Source organism: Hyperolius riggenbachi, chromosome 4 (genome assembly GCF_040937935.1).
Source record: "Hyperolius riggenbachi isolate aHypRig1 chromosome 4, aHypRig1.pri, whole genome shotgun sequence".
Taxonomy (NCBI): Eukaryota; Metazoa; Chordata; class Amphibia; order Anura; family Hyperoliidae; genus Hyperolius; species Hyperolius riggenbachi.
Window position 1 is genome coordinate 79,266,326 of NC_090649.1, and position 18,760 is coordinate 79,285,085.

At 43.2% G+C, this 18,760-nt stretch overlaps 1 protein-coding gene across 7 annotated transcripts in view; it reads left to right on the forward strand.

Moving 5' to 3' along the window:
• Positions 1-18,760, forward strand: part of ITSN2 (intersectin 2) — a 225,262-nt gene that overhangs the window by 98,093 nt on the left and 108,409 nt on the right. For 6 of the 7 annotated variants that reach the window (XM_068280241.1, XM_068280247.1, XM_068280248.1 and 3 more), the window contains exons 10-16: positions 5,478-5,615; positions 7,553-7,632; positions 8,786-9,048; positions 9,946-10,095; positions 12,164-12,304; positions 15,867-15,954; positions 18,055-18,203. In XM_068280241.1, the coding sequence (XP_068136342.1) occupies positions 5,478-5,615; positions 7,553-7,632; positions 8,786-9,048; positions 9,946-10,095; positions 12,164-12,304; positions 15,867-15,954; positions 18,055-18,203 (1,009 nt within the window). The remainder of the gene's footprint in view (positions 1-5,477; positions 5,616-7,552; positions 7,633-8,785; positions 9,049-9,945; positions 10,096-12,163; positions 12,305-15,866; positions 15,955-18,054; positions 18,204-18,760) is intronic. The other variant, XM_068280245.1, reaches the window with a different exon arrangement.

An 18,760-nucleotide genomic window follows, 5' to 3' on the forward strand; every position in this document is an offset into this window, starting at 1 on the left:
CAACCAGAAATAACCCGGCCACAATGTACAGAATCGCTCATGGGAAAGTGTAAAAGCAGCCTCAGATCAGTAATGCGAATATATGCTGTTACAGCAATGTCCCTGGTATCCAGCAACGGCGGAGATCGCCTGATGCCTGATACATGTTTGATGGTTGCTTGAGCAGTGTCCCTCTTGAGCATGTGAATCACACATCAGAAACAATCGTGCAGCTAATTTTGTCAGATCTGACAATAATGTCAGAAACACCTGATCTGCTGCATGCTTGTTCAGGGTCTATGGCTAAACGTATTAGAGGCAGAGGATCATCAGGGCTGCCAGGCATCATGCATTGTTTAAAAGGAAAATAATTATCGCAGCCTCCATATCCCTTTTGCTTCAGTTGTCTTTATAGATGATGTGCTGTAAGCAGGAAAGAATAGGCAAGCATATGGATTGTACCGAATTTAACAAGGACCAACTTGAGATGGCTATACACTGGGGTCGATCCCAGTGAGCAGTGGTTTGTACCAACCAAGAAAGTTCCAAAGGATGGCAGCTGTTAAAGGATACCCGAGGTTACATGTGACATGATGAGATAGACATGAGTATGTACAGTGCCAGCCTAGCACACAAATAGCTATGCTGTGTTTCTTTTTTTCTTTCTCTGCCTGAAAGAGTTAAATATCAAGTATGTAAGTGGCTGACTCAGTCCTGACTCAGGCAGGAAGTGACTACAGTGTGACCCTCACTGATAAGAAAGTCCAACTATAAACCACTTTCTTAGCAGAAAATGGCTTCTGAAAGCAAGAAAGAGATAAAAAGGGGAATTTCTGATCAGTGGGAGTCATACTGTAGTCACTTCCTGTCTGAGTCAGGACTAAGTCAGCCACTTACATACTTGATATTTAATTATTTTAGGCAGAGAAAGAAAAAAAGGAACACTGCATAGTTATTTGTGTGCTAGGCACTGTACATACACCTCTATCTCATCATGTCACATGTCACTTCGGATATCCTTTAAATCAGCAAACAGGGTCATGGGTTAAGGCTAGCTTGTCTCATCTGATGCCACAGAAGGAACCTACTTCTGGTCATGATGTTTCAGAATGCACAGTTCATTGAGGCTTGCTTTGTATGGCGTTGCACAGCCACAGACAATTCAGAGTGCCGATGCTGACCCATGTCCAGCAGCGAAGGTGCATAGAGTAGGCATGTGAGCGTTAAACTGGGCAATGGAACAAGGTACCAGAGGTTATGATTTGCCTTCCCCAAAGAAACAAAAGATAGAAAGGACACCAGGAGCCCCATATGCAGTAGTATATCAGAATTATGGGACAATTATGTGAGGTTCAAAACAATGCGCACAAGTCTGGGTTGCAACAATAGCAATCATGATGATGTGCTTGTAGAGAAAACAGGTCTGTGTTCCGCTTGGAACACAGATGACCTTAGGATCCAGGACTAGTTTCTATTAACACTGTGCCCGTAGGAGTAGGCAAATGAAGGTATGGGAGAAGGCACTTCAGCTGAGTAGGAGCTCCGAGCTATCTACTTGTTGCACAAAGAGACTCATTTTGACCTGAGGAAGCGGGATCTAGCCCTCGAAACGCATCCTCTGTAGTGTTCCCAATAAACTGGTTATACAAGCCAAGACGTCTCAAACTTTTATTATTCACTGACAACACGTTTCAAGGCAAAAGCCGCTTCTGCAAATCAATTACTGTGCCTCAAAACATAAAAATGAGGCTCAGGTCTAACCAACTAGTAATTGACCTGAAGAAGCGACTCTTTCCTTCTTTAAGGTTGGAGACCAATACTGTATATAATTATATACAATATCTTATACGGTGATCTACTTTGATATAAGAAAGTACACACACACACCTACACACACACACCTACACACACACACCTACACACACACACCTACACACACACCTACCTACACACACACACCTACACACACACACACACACACACACCTACACACACACACACCTACACACACACACACACCTACACACACACACACCTACACACACACACCTACACACACACACACACACCTACACACACCTACACACACACACCTACACACACACACCTACACACACACACACACACCTACACACACACACACCTACACACACACACCTACACCTACACACCTACACCTACACACCCACACCTACACACACACACCTACACACACACACACACACCTACACACACACACACACCTACACACACACACACACCTACACACACACACACACCTACACACACACACACACCTACACACACACACACACCTACACACACACACACCTACACACACACACACCTACACACACACACCTACACACACACACCTACACACACACACCTACACACACACCTACACCTACACACACACACCTACACACACACACACCTACACACCTACACACACACACACACACACACCTACACACACACACACACACACCTACACACACACACCTACACACACCTACACACACACACCTACACACACACACACACACACCTACACACACACACCTACACACACACACCTACACACACACCTACACACACACACCTACACACACACACCTACACACACACACCTACACCTACACACACCTACACCTACACACACCTACACCTACACACACACACACACACACACACACACACACACACACACACACCTGGAACACTACAGGTGCCTCCAGCTTTTCCCAGTTATACTGATTACCCCCATGCTTAGAGGTCTGTGCCCTAGGAGGACCTTCTGGAGCAGAATCTTTTTGTGGAGCTGCAACCTATTCTCTAATGCTGGGCATACATGGTCAGATTTATGCGCCGGATTGAGCCGCTGCCTCGATCCCGGCACATCCCCGCTCGTCCCTGCGGGCGCTCCTTATCTTACGCTCATTTTCATTCCATTGCCTGCCTGCGGGGAATCGAGCGCCTCTCTGATCGGACCTGTTGGAAATGATCAATCCAGCCATCAGCGGCTCGATAGATAAGGGGGAAACGAGCCGTGTATGCCTAGCATAAGGCCCCGTTTACACTTCATCAGTTAGTACGGGTTTTTTTTTCTTCTCCATAGCAGTGCACTGTAAAAAAGATTTCAGTTAAAACTCGTTAAGTGTGAAAGGTGCCATAGGAAAACATGGGCATTACTTTGAAAATCAGTTGTCCTTTCAGTTATAACTGAGCAACTGATTAAGTGTAAACGGGGGCCTTAGCAAGAAAAAGGCTGAGTGAGGTTGGTACTTAGAGACTCTGAAGTCTCCCTAAAATGAGGTTTTTATTTTAAAAACCTCATTACCATTACTGTCCCTAAAACGCCACAGAAGCGCGGCTGAAAACCCCCTCGATCACCCCAAACTCACGGGGTATAATCGCGGGCTCCTTCCGCATCGAGGCAATCAGCCCGGATCGCCGCCTCTCCCCCGCCCCTCTGTCTTCTTCCACTGAGAGGGGCGGGGGAGAGGTGGAGATACGCGCTGATTGACTCGCATAGAGGCGGCAGCAAAATCCATGACTAAGAAAGTCGCTGATTTTGCCTGCCGTGTACCCCTTCAGTTTGTGGTGATTGAGGGGGGTTTTCAGCAGCGGTTCTGCGGCGTTTTAAGAGAGAAAATCATGTTAATGAGGTTTTTAAAATAAAAACCTCATTTTAGGGACACTTCAGAGTCTCTTTAAAACACTTCTCAAAAAAAAAAAATTCTAACAGTTTCTCTATTTATTCTTCATTCACAATATCTTCTGTGGTTGCAGACACATCGTATGGATACAAATTCAGAGTTCCAATTCACATAAAAGACTGCCTGACACATGTTTCACGGTCAAAAAGCCGCTTCCTCAGAGGCACACCGTATACAAAACGTCAATAATGGACCCAAGGCCAAAGTTACCCCCAATCTGTATCCTGTAGAGAAACTGAATTTAGCTGTAATCCCATGCGTTTTGTGTGCGATTTGTAGGGGTGGAACAGAATTACTTATTTTTATTGTGGTCATGGTATTTGAGATTGGTACTTCCCCATCTTTGAGTGGTTGCCTTGCGAGCAACCCAACTTTGTGAGTATATTTCACTGTTGTTCCATAATTTCCCTGGTGATCCAACAATATTATGCCAGATTGGGCTCCCGGTCTTCTCTTGTTTTTTGTCTCTTCACAAGCTTGCATTGGAACACGGTGGTCTTTTTAAATGAAGTGCATGGCGGGATGCTTGTGTATTGTTCATCTCTGGGATGTGCTGGAAAAAAAAAAGAATTAGATGCATGGAGGTCCAATACTTTGACCTCCATGATTTAAAAGATGTGCTGTATATGTCCTGGTACCAGATACCACAGGACTCCATCACAGCTCCACCAGCTTGTGGAGTCCATGCCTTAGTGGGAGAGAACAGCTGTAATGACTGGAGGGGAACCTATCCAACAGTAGACAGTTGATTTTAATAAGGAACTGTAGTGAAAATAACAATGAATAAAACTGCTTATTTTTTACACTATTTATGTATTGAAAAATTATTTAGTCTGCGTTTGCCCATTGTAAAATCTTTCCTCTTCCTGATTCACATTCTGAAATGTATCACTATTGTTGATGTCTTTAGTTCTGCCAGATGATCTGTACGGAATGTCCGTTTCTGAGAGTTTTATGCACAGAGGGAGATGCTGCTTGCTTGGCAGTTGGCAGTTGGAAAAAGCTGTTATTTCCCACAATGCAAGAAGGTTAACACATAGCAAACTGTCTAGACCAGGCATGGGCAAACTCGGCCCTCCAGCTGTTACGGAACTACAAGTCTCACAATTCATTTGCCTTTGAGTCATGACTGTGGCTGTCAGACTGCAAACTCGGCCCTCCAGCTGTTACGGAACTACAAGTCTCACAATGCATTTGCCTTTGAGTCATGACTGTGGCTGTCAGACTCCAGCAATGCATTGTGGGACTTGTAGTTCCTTAACAGCTGGAGGGCCAAGTTTGCCCATGCCTGGTCTAGACCATGGACATGATATCACGCTATGGAAGGGGTTTCACCACAATGGCCTCAATTCACTAAGCTTTATCAAACACTTTATCGAACGTTTGATAATTTGCCTCATGGGTAAAATCTAATTTTGAATTCACTAAGGTGTTTTATATTTATCAAATGTTTTATCGATAAAACGTTTAATAAATCTATAACACCTTAGTCAATTCAAAATTAGATTTTACCCATGAGGTAAATTATCAAACATTCGATAAAGTGTTTGATAAAGCTTAGTGAATTGAGGCCAATATCAGCCACACAGACACCTCTGATGATCTATTCGAATAAAAAAGGGGGTATAAGCTACTGATTGGCATGAAGTTCAATCCTCGGCTAAAGTTTCTCTAATGTTTTGACTGATCAGTGTATATTAAACTGTACATATGCTCTTTAATAATTGAATCTTTGTACAGTTCATATGCAGTAACGTTTTCTTTGTTCCCATATAGGTCCCTTGCAGATATTGACCGGGATGGAAAGTTGAAAGCAGACGAGTTTGTATTGGCCATGCATCTAACGGATATGGCAAAAGCTGGTCAGCCTCTGCCACTGACTCTGCCCCCAGACCTAGTGCCCCCCTCATTCCGGTATGCCAAGATTTGTTTGTCTTTTAGTTTTGTTTTACTTTGATATTTATATATTTTCTTTGTACAGTGCAGACGCACTTAACACACAAGTGATCATATTACTTCCGTGTTTTATGCCGGTATTGTGAGGACAAATCACCCCTGATCTGCTGCCACAGTGAGAAGTTCCTTGTACAGTTTATCTGTGGTATGCAGCTGCTATAACGGAACTCCAGCGCAGCACAGACCCTGATAAGAGGCAGTCATAGCTACTGCAGCCGTTTGTCAGTGTTAGATGCTAGCTGCTTCAGGAGTGCACACAGGCAGGGCACAGCGCTTGATGTATGGGCTGTACCGGGTGTATGTGGAGGGCACAGTAAGTACACAGGTATCTAACCGAAAACTCTGCGCAGAAAGATTTATTGCACTGAAGTCATTGTGTAACATCTGCATACTGACATACATCTGCAGGCTGTCTTCATGCCATTCAGTTACATATGAAGGTGCGTGCCCTAGTGATAGTGGTGAGGGGGGATAGTTTGGGTCTGTTCCTCTGCATTCATTGGGAATACTGTTATCAATTTGCGTTATCATTTATGGCACTAAATTACAGCTTGTTCCAATGTAATAGCATAGTCTTCACCAAATTCTGTGTTTCTTATGGTTTCCTTTAACATTTTGAAGAGCCTAAAAGGCAAAGAGAACCTGAACTGAAAATAAAAAGTAAAAAAACCATAGACAGGTCATACTCACCTCCTGTGTAGTCTACTCCTCAATCTCTTTCTCCTCTCCTGCATCCCATTTGTCCACTGTGATCAGTGACATTCTCCATCCTCCATTTTGAAAATGGCAATTACACCATAACAGTTTCCTGATCAGCACACTGTTAAACTGTAATATCACCCACTTGAGCCATAGGGAAACATGGACATTACCTTGCACATTCAGTTGTAATTGACAGCTGCTGATCTATAACTGACAGCAACTGGTATATTTCAGTTCTGACAAAATATTGTCAGAACTGGAAGGGATCGCTGTAAGAAGAAAATGGTGAGCTTCTGAGAGGAACTGACGGTGAGGTTAGTATGTAATATTCATTTGCAGCTACGTTGTGTTTATTTTAAATAATTTTACTCGCTTCAGGTTCTTTTTAAGAGCAATGGGCTGCTAGTAAAATACCAGTAAAGTTTAATTGGGCCGCGGTAATTCCGCTAGTAATATATCTGTTAATGTTACTGATATTTTACTATCGTTAAGCCTAGAGCTATTCTCACGTGAGTTCTCCCTCTACAGATGATTAACCCTAATTGACACCCCTCCCTTTCCCCCACCATAACCTCCACCGATGCCTAACCCTAACCGACCCCCCAGCAGGGAATGAGACTGCAGGACACAGCCAGACATGTACTTTGAAACAATTTAAAGGGACCATGAATAGACACAAAAAGGGGCCTGAACTGACCTGGGGCTTTCTCCACTTCCCATTGCCCGTGAGGCCCCACAGGCGCCCTTTGGGTCCCCTCCAGTTGCCCACTGGTGTCCCCATTAGGTTTGCAACTTCGGCTGGAGACCAGAGGGGACCTTGCGGGCTATGAGGGAGGGGGGGGGGGCTGGAGGAAGGCCCAGGTAAGTTCAGGTTCCATTTTATCTCCCGCAATGAGGTTCACACCTGTCAGGACCATGGTCATGACATCACACTGTGGGAGGGGTTTCACCACAATATCAGCCATACAGAGCCCCCTGATGATCTATTTAAGATTTCTCATGGGAAAGGGTGTATCAGCTACTGATTGAGATGAAGTGTAATCCTTGGTTAAAGTTCGTCTTTACTATAATTAATGCAAATTTACTATCCTGTGTATAAAAATGAGCGGTGCCCAACTAGGGTCTTAAAATACTTCATTTTGTCCATGAAAATCAAAAGATGTTATCCCATTTATTTGCTTTTGTCTCTTCAGTAGCTCAGATCCCATTAATGGAACATTGCCCATCTACCAAAGAATGAATGAAGAGGAGCCTCCTCAGAAAAAGACAGCAGGTGAGATGATGGACGAAGACCTTTTATTAATAATTGTTATTCTGGTTGGATGTGGCACTTTGTTTTTGTTTAGGAAGCCTGCCATGTAAAGAGAATTCCCCTCTAGGCATGTTTCCCTAAGAGCAGTTTCCAGAACGTGAGAGTTTGTATAGTTGTCAGACAGCTTATAATTGCTTCAACTTAGTGTTCTGTTGAAACCCGTTCACCTCTAAAGGTGCATACACACGCACTACGGCCGCCAACGACTGGTCCATCAGACCTCCAACAGCACCCCCACCCCCCACACCGGGCGGACTTTCAGCCGACAGTAGCGCGTGTGTACGCGCTGTTGGCGGACTTATAAGACTGTTCCTGAACGATCCGCTCAGTTCTATTTCCTAGCTGTACTACACATACACATCTTATAAGTTTATTTTTGCTTCAGGCTTGCTTTAAGATTGTTAATGCAGGTCTACTTGTGCTATTGAAGGTGGGTCAATCCATCACAGGTGCGTTGGTCTTGTTTCTTAGGCCCCATTCACATTACCAAACGCAGATGGCCTTGCGATCGAAACGCAACGTGTACGAATGCTCGCCATCTGTCTAGAGGACCTCAGTGTCTACAGGACAACTCCTTTTTTCCCTTATACAGTTCTGCTTTCTAATGGATCCCCTACCTCCACCATGTGCTTTCTTTGGTGGTCTAGTGCTTTCACCTACCCTCCCCAGGATAGCATCCCTGGTGGTCTTGTGCCCCCCGCCCCCTTCGTCCTGTGCTCCCTCAACCCTATTATATGCATTGTAGGGGTGTAACTTTAGTCGTGATTCTCTCACCTCCTCAGGGCTCCGACAATGTTCATCCATCCTCTACAGCGGGTGCTGGCTCTTTGCCTTTCTCCTTTTCCTCATGACATGTAACCAGGTGACATGTAGAAGGAGAACCAGGCGGTAGAGCGAGCCCCTGCTGTAGAGGATGAACAGATCCTCTGTTTAACATTGGTTCCATTGACCTATCCGTCATTTGTTGTGTTCCGTTCCATGATTTGGAATGTTTTTAAGCTCAGGTGAACTAAACCCTAAAAAAACTCTTCTAGTAGGGGACACCTTTGTTGACATGTCTGATGGAAGTCTGTTAGTCTGATGGTTAAAATGATTCATTTTTGTGAATTTGAAGTTACGTTTGAGGAAAAGAGAAAGGAGAACATGGAGAAGGGTAACCAGGAACTGGAGAAGAGGCGTCAAGTTCTTCTTGAGCAGCAGCAGAGGGAAGCTGAGCGGAAGGCTCAGAAGGAACGAGAGGAACAGGAACGTCGGGAAAGAGAGCGACAAGAACAAGAGCGCAAGAAACAGCTGGAGATGGAGAGACGCCTAGAGAAGCAGCGCGAGATGGAGAGGCTGAGAGAGGAGGAGAAGAGGAAAGAGATTGAGAGAAGAGAGGCAAGTGTTCTGTAGTTTTGTGCTGTGCATGGGGATTTGAAAAAGGTACTATTTGAACTTTACTGAGGAAACTGGCTTACATTAGAAATACATTGTCCAGAACACCCATGTTCACCCTAGAGTAGGGGTGTCAAACTCAATAACATAACGGGCTTACATCTAAAACCTAGCCTAAGTCGTGGGCCAAATTGTTTATTAAGAGTCAACATTTATTGGGCAGTCTCAAATAAAGTGGCATAACTATGGGAGGGGGGGTCCTGGATCCCCACTCCTCCCCCTTCTACAGAGTAGTACAGTGGAGCAGTTTAATATTTACCTGTCCCAGGGCTGCTTTGAGTCCTCTTCTAACCTTTCTGACAATCAAACACACTATCCTGCATACCTCTGGCTCTGAAGTCAAGTCACGTGACCAGGAGCTGGAGGTGTGCAAGCATAGAGCGTGCAGCTGCTGGGTAGAACGGAAGAGACACAACACATCACTGGAGCAGGTAAATATTACACTACTCTGCTTCTCTGCAATATCAGAAGAGGGTACCAGTGGCAAAGGTGTGTAGATCCAAGGAAAGGGTCATATGCTAATTTTGCAAGGGGTTGGGGTGGCCCATGGGATGTTGCTGCACCCAGGCTCAAAGTGACAATGTTTTGACCAGAAACATTGTCATCATCTAGATGGGAAGGCTTTGTTGCTCTTTTAATGCTTACAATCATGCACATTTGAAGCTCTTGAGGGCTACATAAAATGGCAAGGAGGGGCACATTCAGCCCGCGGGCCTTGTGTTTGACATCTGTGCCCTATAGCATGACAGTCTGGTTTGCCACAGACTCAGAAATTAAACCGTTTCCGAAGTGAGTATTTTATTTCATTTGAGTAAAGATTGTGCACTTACCTTCCCACAGGCTGCAAAGCAAGAGCTGGAGCGGCAGAGGCAGCAAGAGCTGGACAGGATTCGCCGGCAAGAGCTGTTTAACCAGAGGAACCGAGAGCAAGAAGAGATCATCAAACTGAAGTCTAAGAAGAAGAGCTTGCAGTTAGAGCTGGAAGCTGTGGTGAGCAGTCAGGCTTGGTTCATTTTAGTTCAAGAGTAACTCCAGGCTTTGGGAAGTTCTTCCAAATGCATCTCTGACCCTCCTAGGTGTATTTTTAAAGTGGGATTATACTCCCCAAATTCATATTTCAGTAAAAACTTTTCGTTACATAAAAGAACATTTGAAAGCATTCCCTGTGTTTAAAAAAGTTTATTTTACACTGCAGAGAGCAGTATAGGCATGCTTATCTTTTGTGATCAGCAAATGTGATCATTGCCAGCAAGAATCTCTCTGTGCCTACACCTTCACTCTGCCCCCTCCTCTAAGAGTAGTTACTGAAATTTTATTTTTGGGAAAATAATCCCCAAAATATAATACAGGCTTTTTACAGCCTAAGTAAATCAATTTTCTTCCTCCCACTGCACTGTCTTTGCAGGTAGACTTTTACAAGGCTGTCAATTGGACACAGAGCTACACTTCCCATAATTCCTAGCAGTTTCTTTTACTTTCGCCCCACGGACAGTGCTGAATTCCTGCGGCTGGTATCGGCCTGCTTGGTCACTAAATGGCAAAGGAAGGAGTAGAATGGTAGTAATCAACTCCCATTTGTCATTTGAACACAGGAAATGCAGCCATAATGATTTTTTTAATCAATATCCTCATAGAAAAATACAAGTGATAGAGTGTTAGCCGCCAAAGAAAGGCACAATATATTTGTTTCCATATATGTGTGCACTATATACATTCATAGTTGTAACATCTCTTATTTTGTTTGCCTAATTACCTTGTGAATAAGGCTAAGAAGTAGAATGGTTTAGAGGAAATCCGCAAGCATTGGAAAGGACTCTCCAAACAGTTGTTTTGTGATGTCTGCTGGGCGTTATTTAATGGTGTTTTGGGGCCTCAGAAATGGGGGAAGAGGGAGAAAAGGTGGCCATACATTTGGTAATCTTGTGGCCAAATAACCTCCCAATTTGATAATTATCAAATTGGATGAATATCTGTGCCGCAACAAGCATGCCTGATCAGTAATTTGACCGATTTTTGGGCCAAAAATGTTCGAATGTATCGATTGAGCAAGCTGTAAAATATGGGGCTGACGTGGTTGAGTGGGTGCGCTGCGGTAACTGTGTGCAGAATCATGACTGACTAACACGATGGAACCCCTGAACGCTATCACCCACACGTGCAGTACGCGGAAGTCCCATGGAACAAGAATGCAGAAGCACAGCTGCGCACTCGGCGGTAGTGGACAGGTGAGATATTTAATGCATGGGGGCACATTACCATTTGGGGGACAGCGGTGGGGACAGTGTCACAAGGCTGATTCCTTAAAGATTTCATGCTGAAATCAATCGGGAATTGGCCTGCTGTGTATGGGCAGCCAACAGATCGTATTTGGTCAGAGAGAGATCTCTCTCTTGGCCGATCTGCCCTTTATAGCTAGGTGTATGGGCACCTTTCGATTTGCAGGAAGCTGTGCATTAGGGATGATCACAGGTATGCAAATTGTTCTGAGTTGATGTAAATTTAATTGTCATTTTTTTATGCAAATGTATGTAGCTTGAAAATGGACCAATCATTTTAAACCTGGGTTTACATTTTTTGGTCCATTTTCAAACTGCATACATTTGCATAAAAATTTGCATAATTTCAGAACAATTTGCATCTCATTGATGATCCCTACTGTGCATCTTCTTTACATTTGGATAATAAGCATCTTGTACAGAATATTGGTGAACATCCCTCAGTAGTGAAATATAGGGGTGGTCAATGAGACGCAAATAATTTCGAGTTGATGCAGGATTATACAAATCTATGCAGCTTGAAAATGGACTAATCCATTTTACCTCAGCAGGATTTGTTTGGTTCATTTTGTAAGCTTCATAAATTTGCATACATTTGCATAATGCTGCATCGACTTGAAATGGTTTGCATCTCATTGAACATCCCTAGTGAGGTGCTGTGAGGCTCACATCTACAGTTAACACTAGAGGGTACCACTTCAAGCAAGATACTGATGTGTCCTGACGAAAATGGCCTGATAAGACCAAGTTATATTTGTATTATTTGTGCTTGTTTCTTTTAGGAAGAAAAGCATCAGCAGATCACCCTCCGAGTCCAAGATGTCCGAGGCAGAAAGCAAATGAGGAAAAACGAGTTGGACTCGATAGACAAGAAATGTGATCTGGGGATTATAGAGATCAAACAACTCCAGCAGCAGCTTCAGGTAGCATCAGTGTGCCGTACAGCTATTGTGCCGCATGTGCTGCTGTGATGATTATCATTTGTTTTAGTCATAGTGTACAGAGCAAGGTCATCCACCAGGCAACCTAGGCAGGTGCTAGGGACCTAGTGGGTGCCAAGGGGCCCAGCTGCCACCTTCTCTGACCTCTCTATACTTCAGCTTACCAAAAAGGACCACAAGGAGGCCCCAAATCTACTACCTTGCCTAGAAACTCATTGCATCTTAATCCATCTCTGAGGGTATATCCAATGAGAAATTAGTCACTTGAACTGGACATATTTTTTTCTGTCCTTTTCGAGAGATTTAATCACTTTTTCTGATAAAGTAAAACACCCTGGAGCTTGTATATTCAGACAGTCCTCAAGCTGTTGCCAACGAACAGTCTAACAAACTGATAGGTGTGAATTGTGCAGTATGTCTACCTGTGCTTCCATAGCCACTTGTGTATGGCGGAAATACACCTTTACAGTTAAGGCAGCCATACACTAGTTGATTTGCCATCAGATTCGACCAACAGATAGATCCCTCTCTGATCGAATCTGATCAGAGAGGGATCGTATGGCTGCCTTTACTGCAAACCGCATACATTACCTGCTCCGCCGGCGCGACTCCACAGGTCTCCGCTGTCTTCTTCTCCGCTCTGGTCTGGTCTCCGGGTCCAGCATGCTTCACTTCTTCCTGTCTGGGAGAAGTTTAAACAGTAGAGCGCCCTCTACTGTTTAAACTTCACAGAAGTGAAGCATGCCGGAGACCAGAACAGCGGAGACCTGGGGAGTCGCGTCGGCTGAGCAGGTAATGTATTGCAGCTGTGTTGCGTCGGTCGTCGGGCACTTGAATGCCGCTAGCGACGCGCTCCCTACCCCCGGGTGATCGACGGAATTTCCCGCACGGAGCGATCGACGGGATCGATCTATTTCGGGACGAAATAGATCGAAATTTAGCGTGTAGCGTGAACGATGTGACAGCAGATTCGATCCCAGTGATCGAATCTGCTGTCGATCGTCGGGGAATCGGCCTAGTGTATGGCCAGCTTTATACTTTCAGCGCTGTCATTATTGAGAAGGATATAGAGCTTTTGATAAGGTTGATATCATCCTGCAATGTGTGTGTGTGAGAGAGGTGCGGGGGGGGGGGGGGGGGGGGGAAGAGGAGTGTGCAGGCTCTGTATGCAATGGTTGTCTCGGCCTATGCAACGGTCTCCCTTCCAACGTGTTTCAAGCCACGTTCCATCTTCTTACATTCCGCCTTCAGAGAGGAAGTTCCGGTTTAGAAAGAGGAAGTGTAAGAAGTTAGAACGTGGTTTGGATCGCATCGGAAGGGAGACTGCAGTTTAGGTGAGATAACCCTTGCCAATACAGCCCATGCTCCACATTCTCACTCATCCCTAGTGGCTATGTGGGGGGGCACCCTTATCTAGTCTCTAGTCAGAGCTGCAGTATGATATCTACTTGCCAGGGAGGGGACCAAGCTGCACACCCCCACTGTACTAAAGAAAACTACTCCTCTGGGTTGGTAAGACAGGTAGGACTCCTCTGGGTTGGTAAGACAGGTAGGACAATGTTGCACTCACAGCACCAGCAAACCACAGTGATGAGATGAAACGCCTCTTCCTATGTCAGAACTGATGCTAGTAACCAGAGCTTTCCTGCAGTCACCATTGCAGTCCAGCATTGGCTCAGACAGAACAGGGTGACTATCACCAATAGTAAAACACCATTTAGTGTCTTGATAAAAAGCAATAAGTATTTTATTGGATAAAATCTAAATATAGCATAAAAACAACTCAGATTGTGGGTTCTGTACAACAGGGACCCAATGTAATTCAATCAGACTTTCTGGCCAGTTTAGTCTCTATGCCATAATCAGGGGTCGCTAGAGAGGGAGCTACATGATGGGATTATATAGGTTCTTACCCACTGAGAGGTTTAGGTCTGATTCTGCCAAAGTTACATGCAGATAGAGGATAGAGAAGCATTAGGCACAGTTGATTGACTGTGAGCAGTCATGCGGGGCGGGAACTGGAGGATTCTGGATATTGTAGTAGGCGCACATTGCCACCCTGATAGGCCAGTGTGGTGAATCAAAGTGTCAATAGGGTGTAGGATGTCACATGTGCGGCGCTAATATTGGCTGAGACCTGCGGCATATCAAACCATGTGTACTGACTGAAAGGTAAGTGAATTAGATTTCATTCCATTGTAGTATACACAAAACCACAGCAAGATCTTATGTTTATGCAAAAAAAATAAAATCCTCTGACTGTATGTACTGTACATTTATGATTGTGAATGTACTACTAGTTCTACTACTAATTCACTAAGAGCCCTTTTCCACTAGCAGTCGCAATCACTAACGCCAGCAATTGCAATTTTTCATTAATTTTCTTATGCGATTTTTTTTTTGCATTGCCTTAACACTCCTAAGGGCCCTTTTCCACTAGCAAATGCAATGACTAAACTCTAGCGATTGCGCCTTGTCACTATTTTTTAACGCGATCGCAATTTTGCTTATGCAATGCACTTGCATTGCAAAATCGCTTCGAGGCGCTATTGCGCTTCGTTAAAAATGGAATCGCAGTAGTGAAAAATACCTGCCGCGATTCCTGTTATTTTGAAAACCCTAGCGATTCAAAAATAGCTCGCAATTTACGATTCAGCATCGCAATCGTTGTAAGTTGAAAAGAGTCCTAAAATGCTCCAGATAGCGATTGCGATTTTCAAATTGAATCACTATAGTGGAAATGACTTTTCATTAACTGTAACCGTGTGACCAGTGGGGTAGCAGTAGGGGGTGCAGAGGTTGCAACCGCATTGGGGCCCTTGGGCCAGAGAGGGCACATCCTAAACCACAGTATTAGCTCTTGGTTGGTCCTATGTAGGTGATGAGCGCTTCTATATATGCTTTTTTTTTTTTTTTTTTCAAATACTTTTTATTGTATTTTTTTCGTAATAAACAATACATAGTTACAGCAGATGAAAGTAAGGCAATAAACATTGCAACGCAAACTTTACAATTGAGTAATTGAGCGGCCATCACAATACACGTGCTTAAATTAATTGAAATGTCACATGAGACTGGGTTGACTCTCTATATGCTTTTAATAGTAGTAATCCTTAACAAGCTGTTCCCCATCCCCTTCATACACCTCTGACACTGTGGTTGTCCTTGGCAGGTTTTAGTGTGCCATATCCATTGTTATGTATAGAGTACTTGGGGAGAGCTCCTTAGCTACGGCACTGCGGGTAACTGTTATGGGAAAAACTGGCAAGATTTGCTGGAATTCATGTGAGCTATTTTCAGGGTGCCCCGCTTGCTGCCCACCCCTCCCAACAATGACTTCTGTGCAGCAAGCAAGGGGAACTGTTCAATATTCTCTACTGAAAGCCCCAGGAAAAGTCTGTAAATTTAAGTAAATCACAAATAATGTCCTTATTAATACTGAAGTACCAAATTGATCTTGCAGCAGAGTATTATGTGCAGAAATGAATGCGTGGGATATTCTATAGTTGGATTTTCCACACCATTTTTTTTATTTCAATTCCAGGAATATCAGAATAAGCTGAGCAGTCTGGTTCCAGAGAAGCAAGCTCTAAATGAGAAGATTACGCAGATGCAGATGCTGACTTCATCAGGTGGGTCATCCTTCTGGTTTCATCTGACATCTTAAAGGACACCCGAGGCAAAAATAAAGTAATGAAATAAACTATTGTATCTATCTTTCTTCTCCTAAAAATGACTTTTTAAGATATTCCACAGTTTTATTTTGTTTAAATATACTTTTTTTTTTTATTATGTTTGCTCAATGACACATTCATTGAAGTATGCCAGAGCTAAAATGTATGTGCGATTGACCCTTTTTATCTCTTTCCTGCACTCGGAAGCCATTTTCTGCTATGAATGTGTTTTATACTGTAGTTGGAATTTCTTATCAGTGAGGGTCACACTGTAGTCACTTCCTGTCTGAGTCAGGACTGAGTCAGCCACTTACTTATCTGATATTTAACTCTTTCAGGCAGAGAAAGAAAAAAAGGAACACAGCATAGTTATTTATTTGCTAGGCACTGTACATATCCATGTCTATCTCATCATGTCACACGTCACCTCGGGTATCCTTTAATTCCTGATGGCTGCACCTTCATCACATTTTTACTCTTCTACAAAACAGTAATGTCTTTCAATTAAAGTAGACCTGAACTCTTGCACAGGACAGAAGAAAAACCGCGAGAAATGCACCCTGTATGTATTTAGAGAGTTTAGCCTTTTTAATTCCCCCTCATCTGTGACTAATCACAAGTGTAATTTAATCTCTCAGCTGCGTCCGCTGGTTGCCTCGGCAAAGCAGCTAATTTGTAAACACAGGATGTTAACCTTATGTCTACCTCCATGAAAATAGAACATATACACACTGCAGATTTATTGCAGGCTGTAACAAAGAAATGTTTTTCTTTAACCACTTCACCCTATGTGGACGGATATATCCGCCCAGATAGACTGTGCTGCTCCTGCAGCGTGGTGCGCACGATCGGGCGCGCTCCCGCTGCCTGCCGCTAGCCCCCCGATCAGTGAATGGGAATATAATTCCTATTCACAGATCTAAGCCCCCCGGAGAAATACCGACGCTTTCTAAGCAGAGAGCACGGTATTTCTGCTCGGAAAAATTGTGTGCAGCCTCCTAATAGCTCCAGGCAGCGTGATCGTACGCGCCAGGAACTTTTTTGACTGTGGCCATCTTGTGGCCAAATATAAACTGCACCCACATACATTTTTTCAATAAAGAATAACATTATATTACATCTAAAAATTGCTGTTTACCTCCCAAGCTAAAATCACCCACATACATTTTTTAATTAAAAAAATAAATTAAAAAATTACAATTAAAAAAAAAACTATATAAATAGTTACCTAAGGGTCTAAACTTTTTAAATATACATGTTAAGAGAGCATCTTATTCATTTTTTTTTTTTTTTTTTTTTTTTTTAATTTTAAGCTTGTAAATCGTGATGAACGCAAATTGAAAAAATGCACCTTTATTTCTAAATAAAATGTCGGCGCCATAAATTGTGATAGGGACATCATTTAAAAGGCGTAATAAGCGGGACAAATACGCAAATAAAATACATGGGTTTTAATTACGGTAGCATGTATTAATTTTAAACTACAATGGCCCAAAACTGAGAAATAATGAATTTTTTTCCACTTCTTTCTTAATCTTTCTGTTAAAATGGATTTAGAAAAAAATAATTCTTAGCAAAATGTACTACCCAAAGAAAGCCTAATTAGTGGCAGAAAAAACAAGATATAGATCAATTAATTGTGATTAGTAGCGATAAATTTATTGGCGAATGAATTGGAGGTGAACGTTGCTCGGATGCATGAGATTTTCTGCGCTGTAGGCTGAAGTGGTTACAGGTTATTTTGCTGTTGCTTATCTTTTGGAGCAGAAAGGAAGTTCTGAGTTTAGGTCCACTTTAACTTTAGTCTGACCTAAGCCTTGAATGCAGCCATCTTGCTGTGTGGCAAATATCGCTTCTGGCATATGCAGTGAAGGACGCCATTCTGTTTTATATGGCTAATGTGACTTTTGATATGTGACGTGAAGGCTTGTTGTACAGCTTCTTTTAGAGCGAGTATATAAATCAAAGCCCATCAATGCTCGCCAGAAAGAGGGATCTCAAACTGATGTACAGCTATGCAGATACTTAGACTATTCCCTTTTGTACATTATGTGACAGATAACACAAACACCGGTTATTTTGGCATTCACAAGAAGACGGCAGAAAAGGATGGTATATGCCAGAGGCTGCGGGAGCAGCTGGACGCTCTGGAGAAAGAGACCTCTTCCAAACTGAAAGAGATGGACTCCTTCAACAATCAGCTGAAGGTAAGAACAGCCCACCGCAGCACAGAAGCTAGATGGGGATAGAAAGGCTGTATCTAGTGCTCCTCCTCCCTCCTTTATATGGTTTCCCTGGTGACCTAGGGCTTCACCCCACTATAGCTTCCTTAGCGGTCTAGAGTGATCTAAGCATAATGCAAAGTGGAAAAACCACTTGCTGGCCAAATATGAGGGTTCTATGGGCCAGATTTGGCCTGTGGGCCAAAGTTTAACATGTGTGAGCTAGACTGATTGTTGACGTTCGTGAATGACTTTTACTTATAAAAATGCCTAGTAATCTCTTACGCTTTATTAAAATTGAAGATTTTACTCTGCAAAAATGATGAAATGTTGGTAGGATAGAACACAATAGGGTGGCCAGATAAAGCTACCTTATTTTTTTTTTTTTTCGATCAATTTTTTGGGTATCGTCAAGACCAGCACTAGAAAAGATAATTATTACAGCAGGAAAATATTCTGTACAGAGTAACACAGGGAAATAGTTCAAGTTGGCATACTCTTACATACACAAGGCAATATGAAACATGAAGTAAATGAAAATA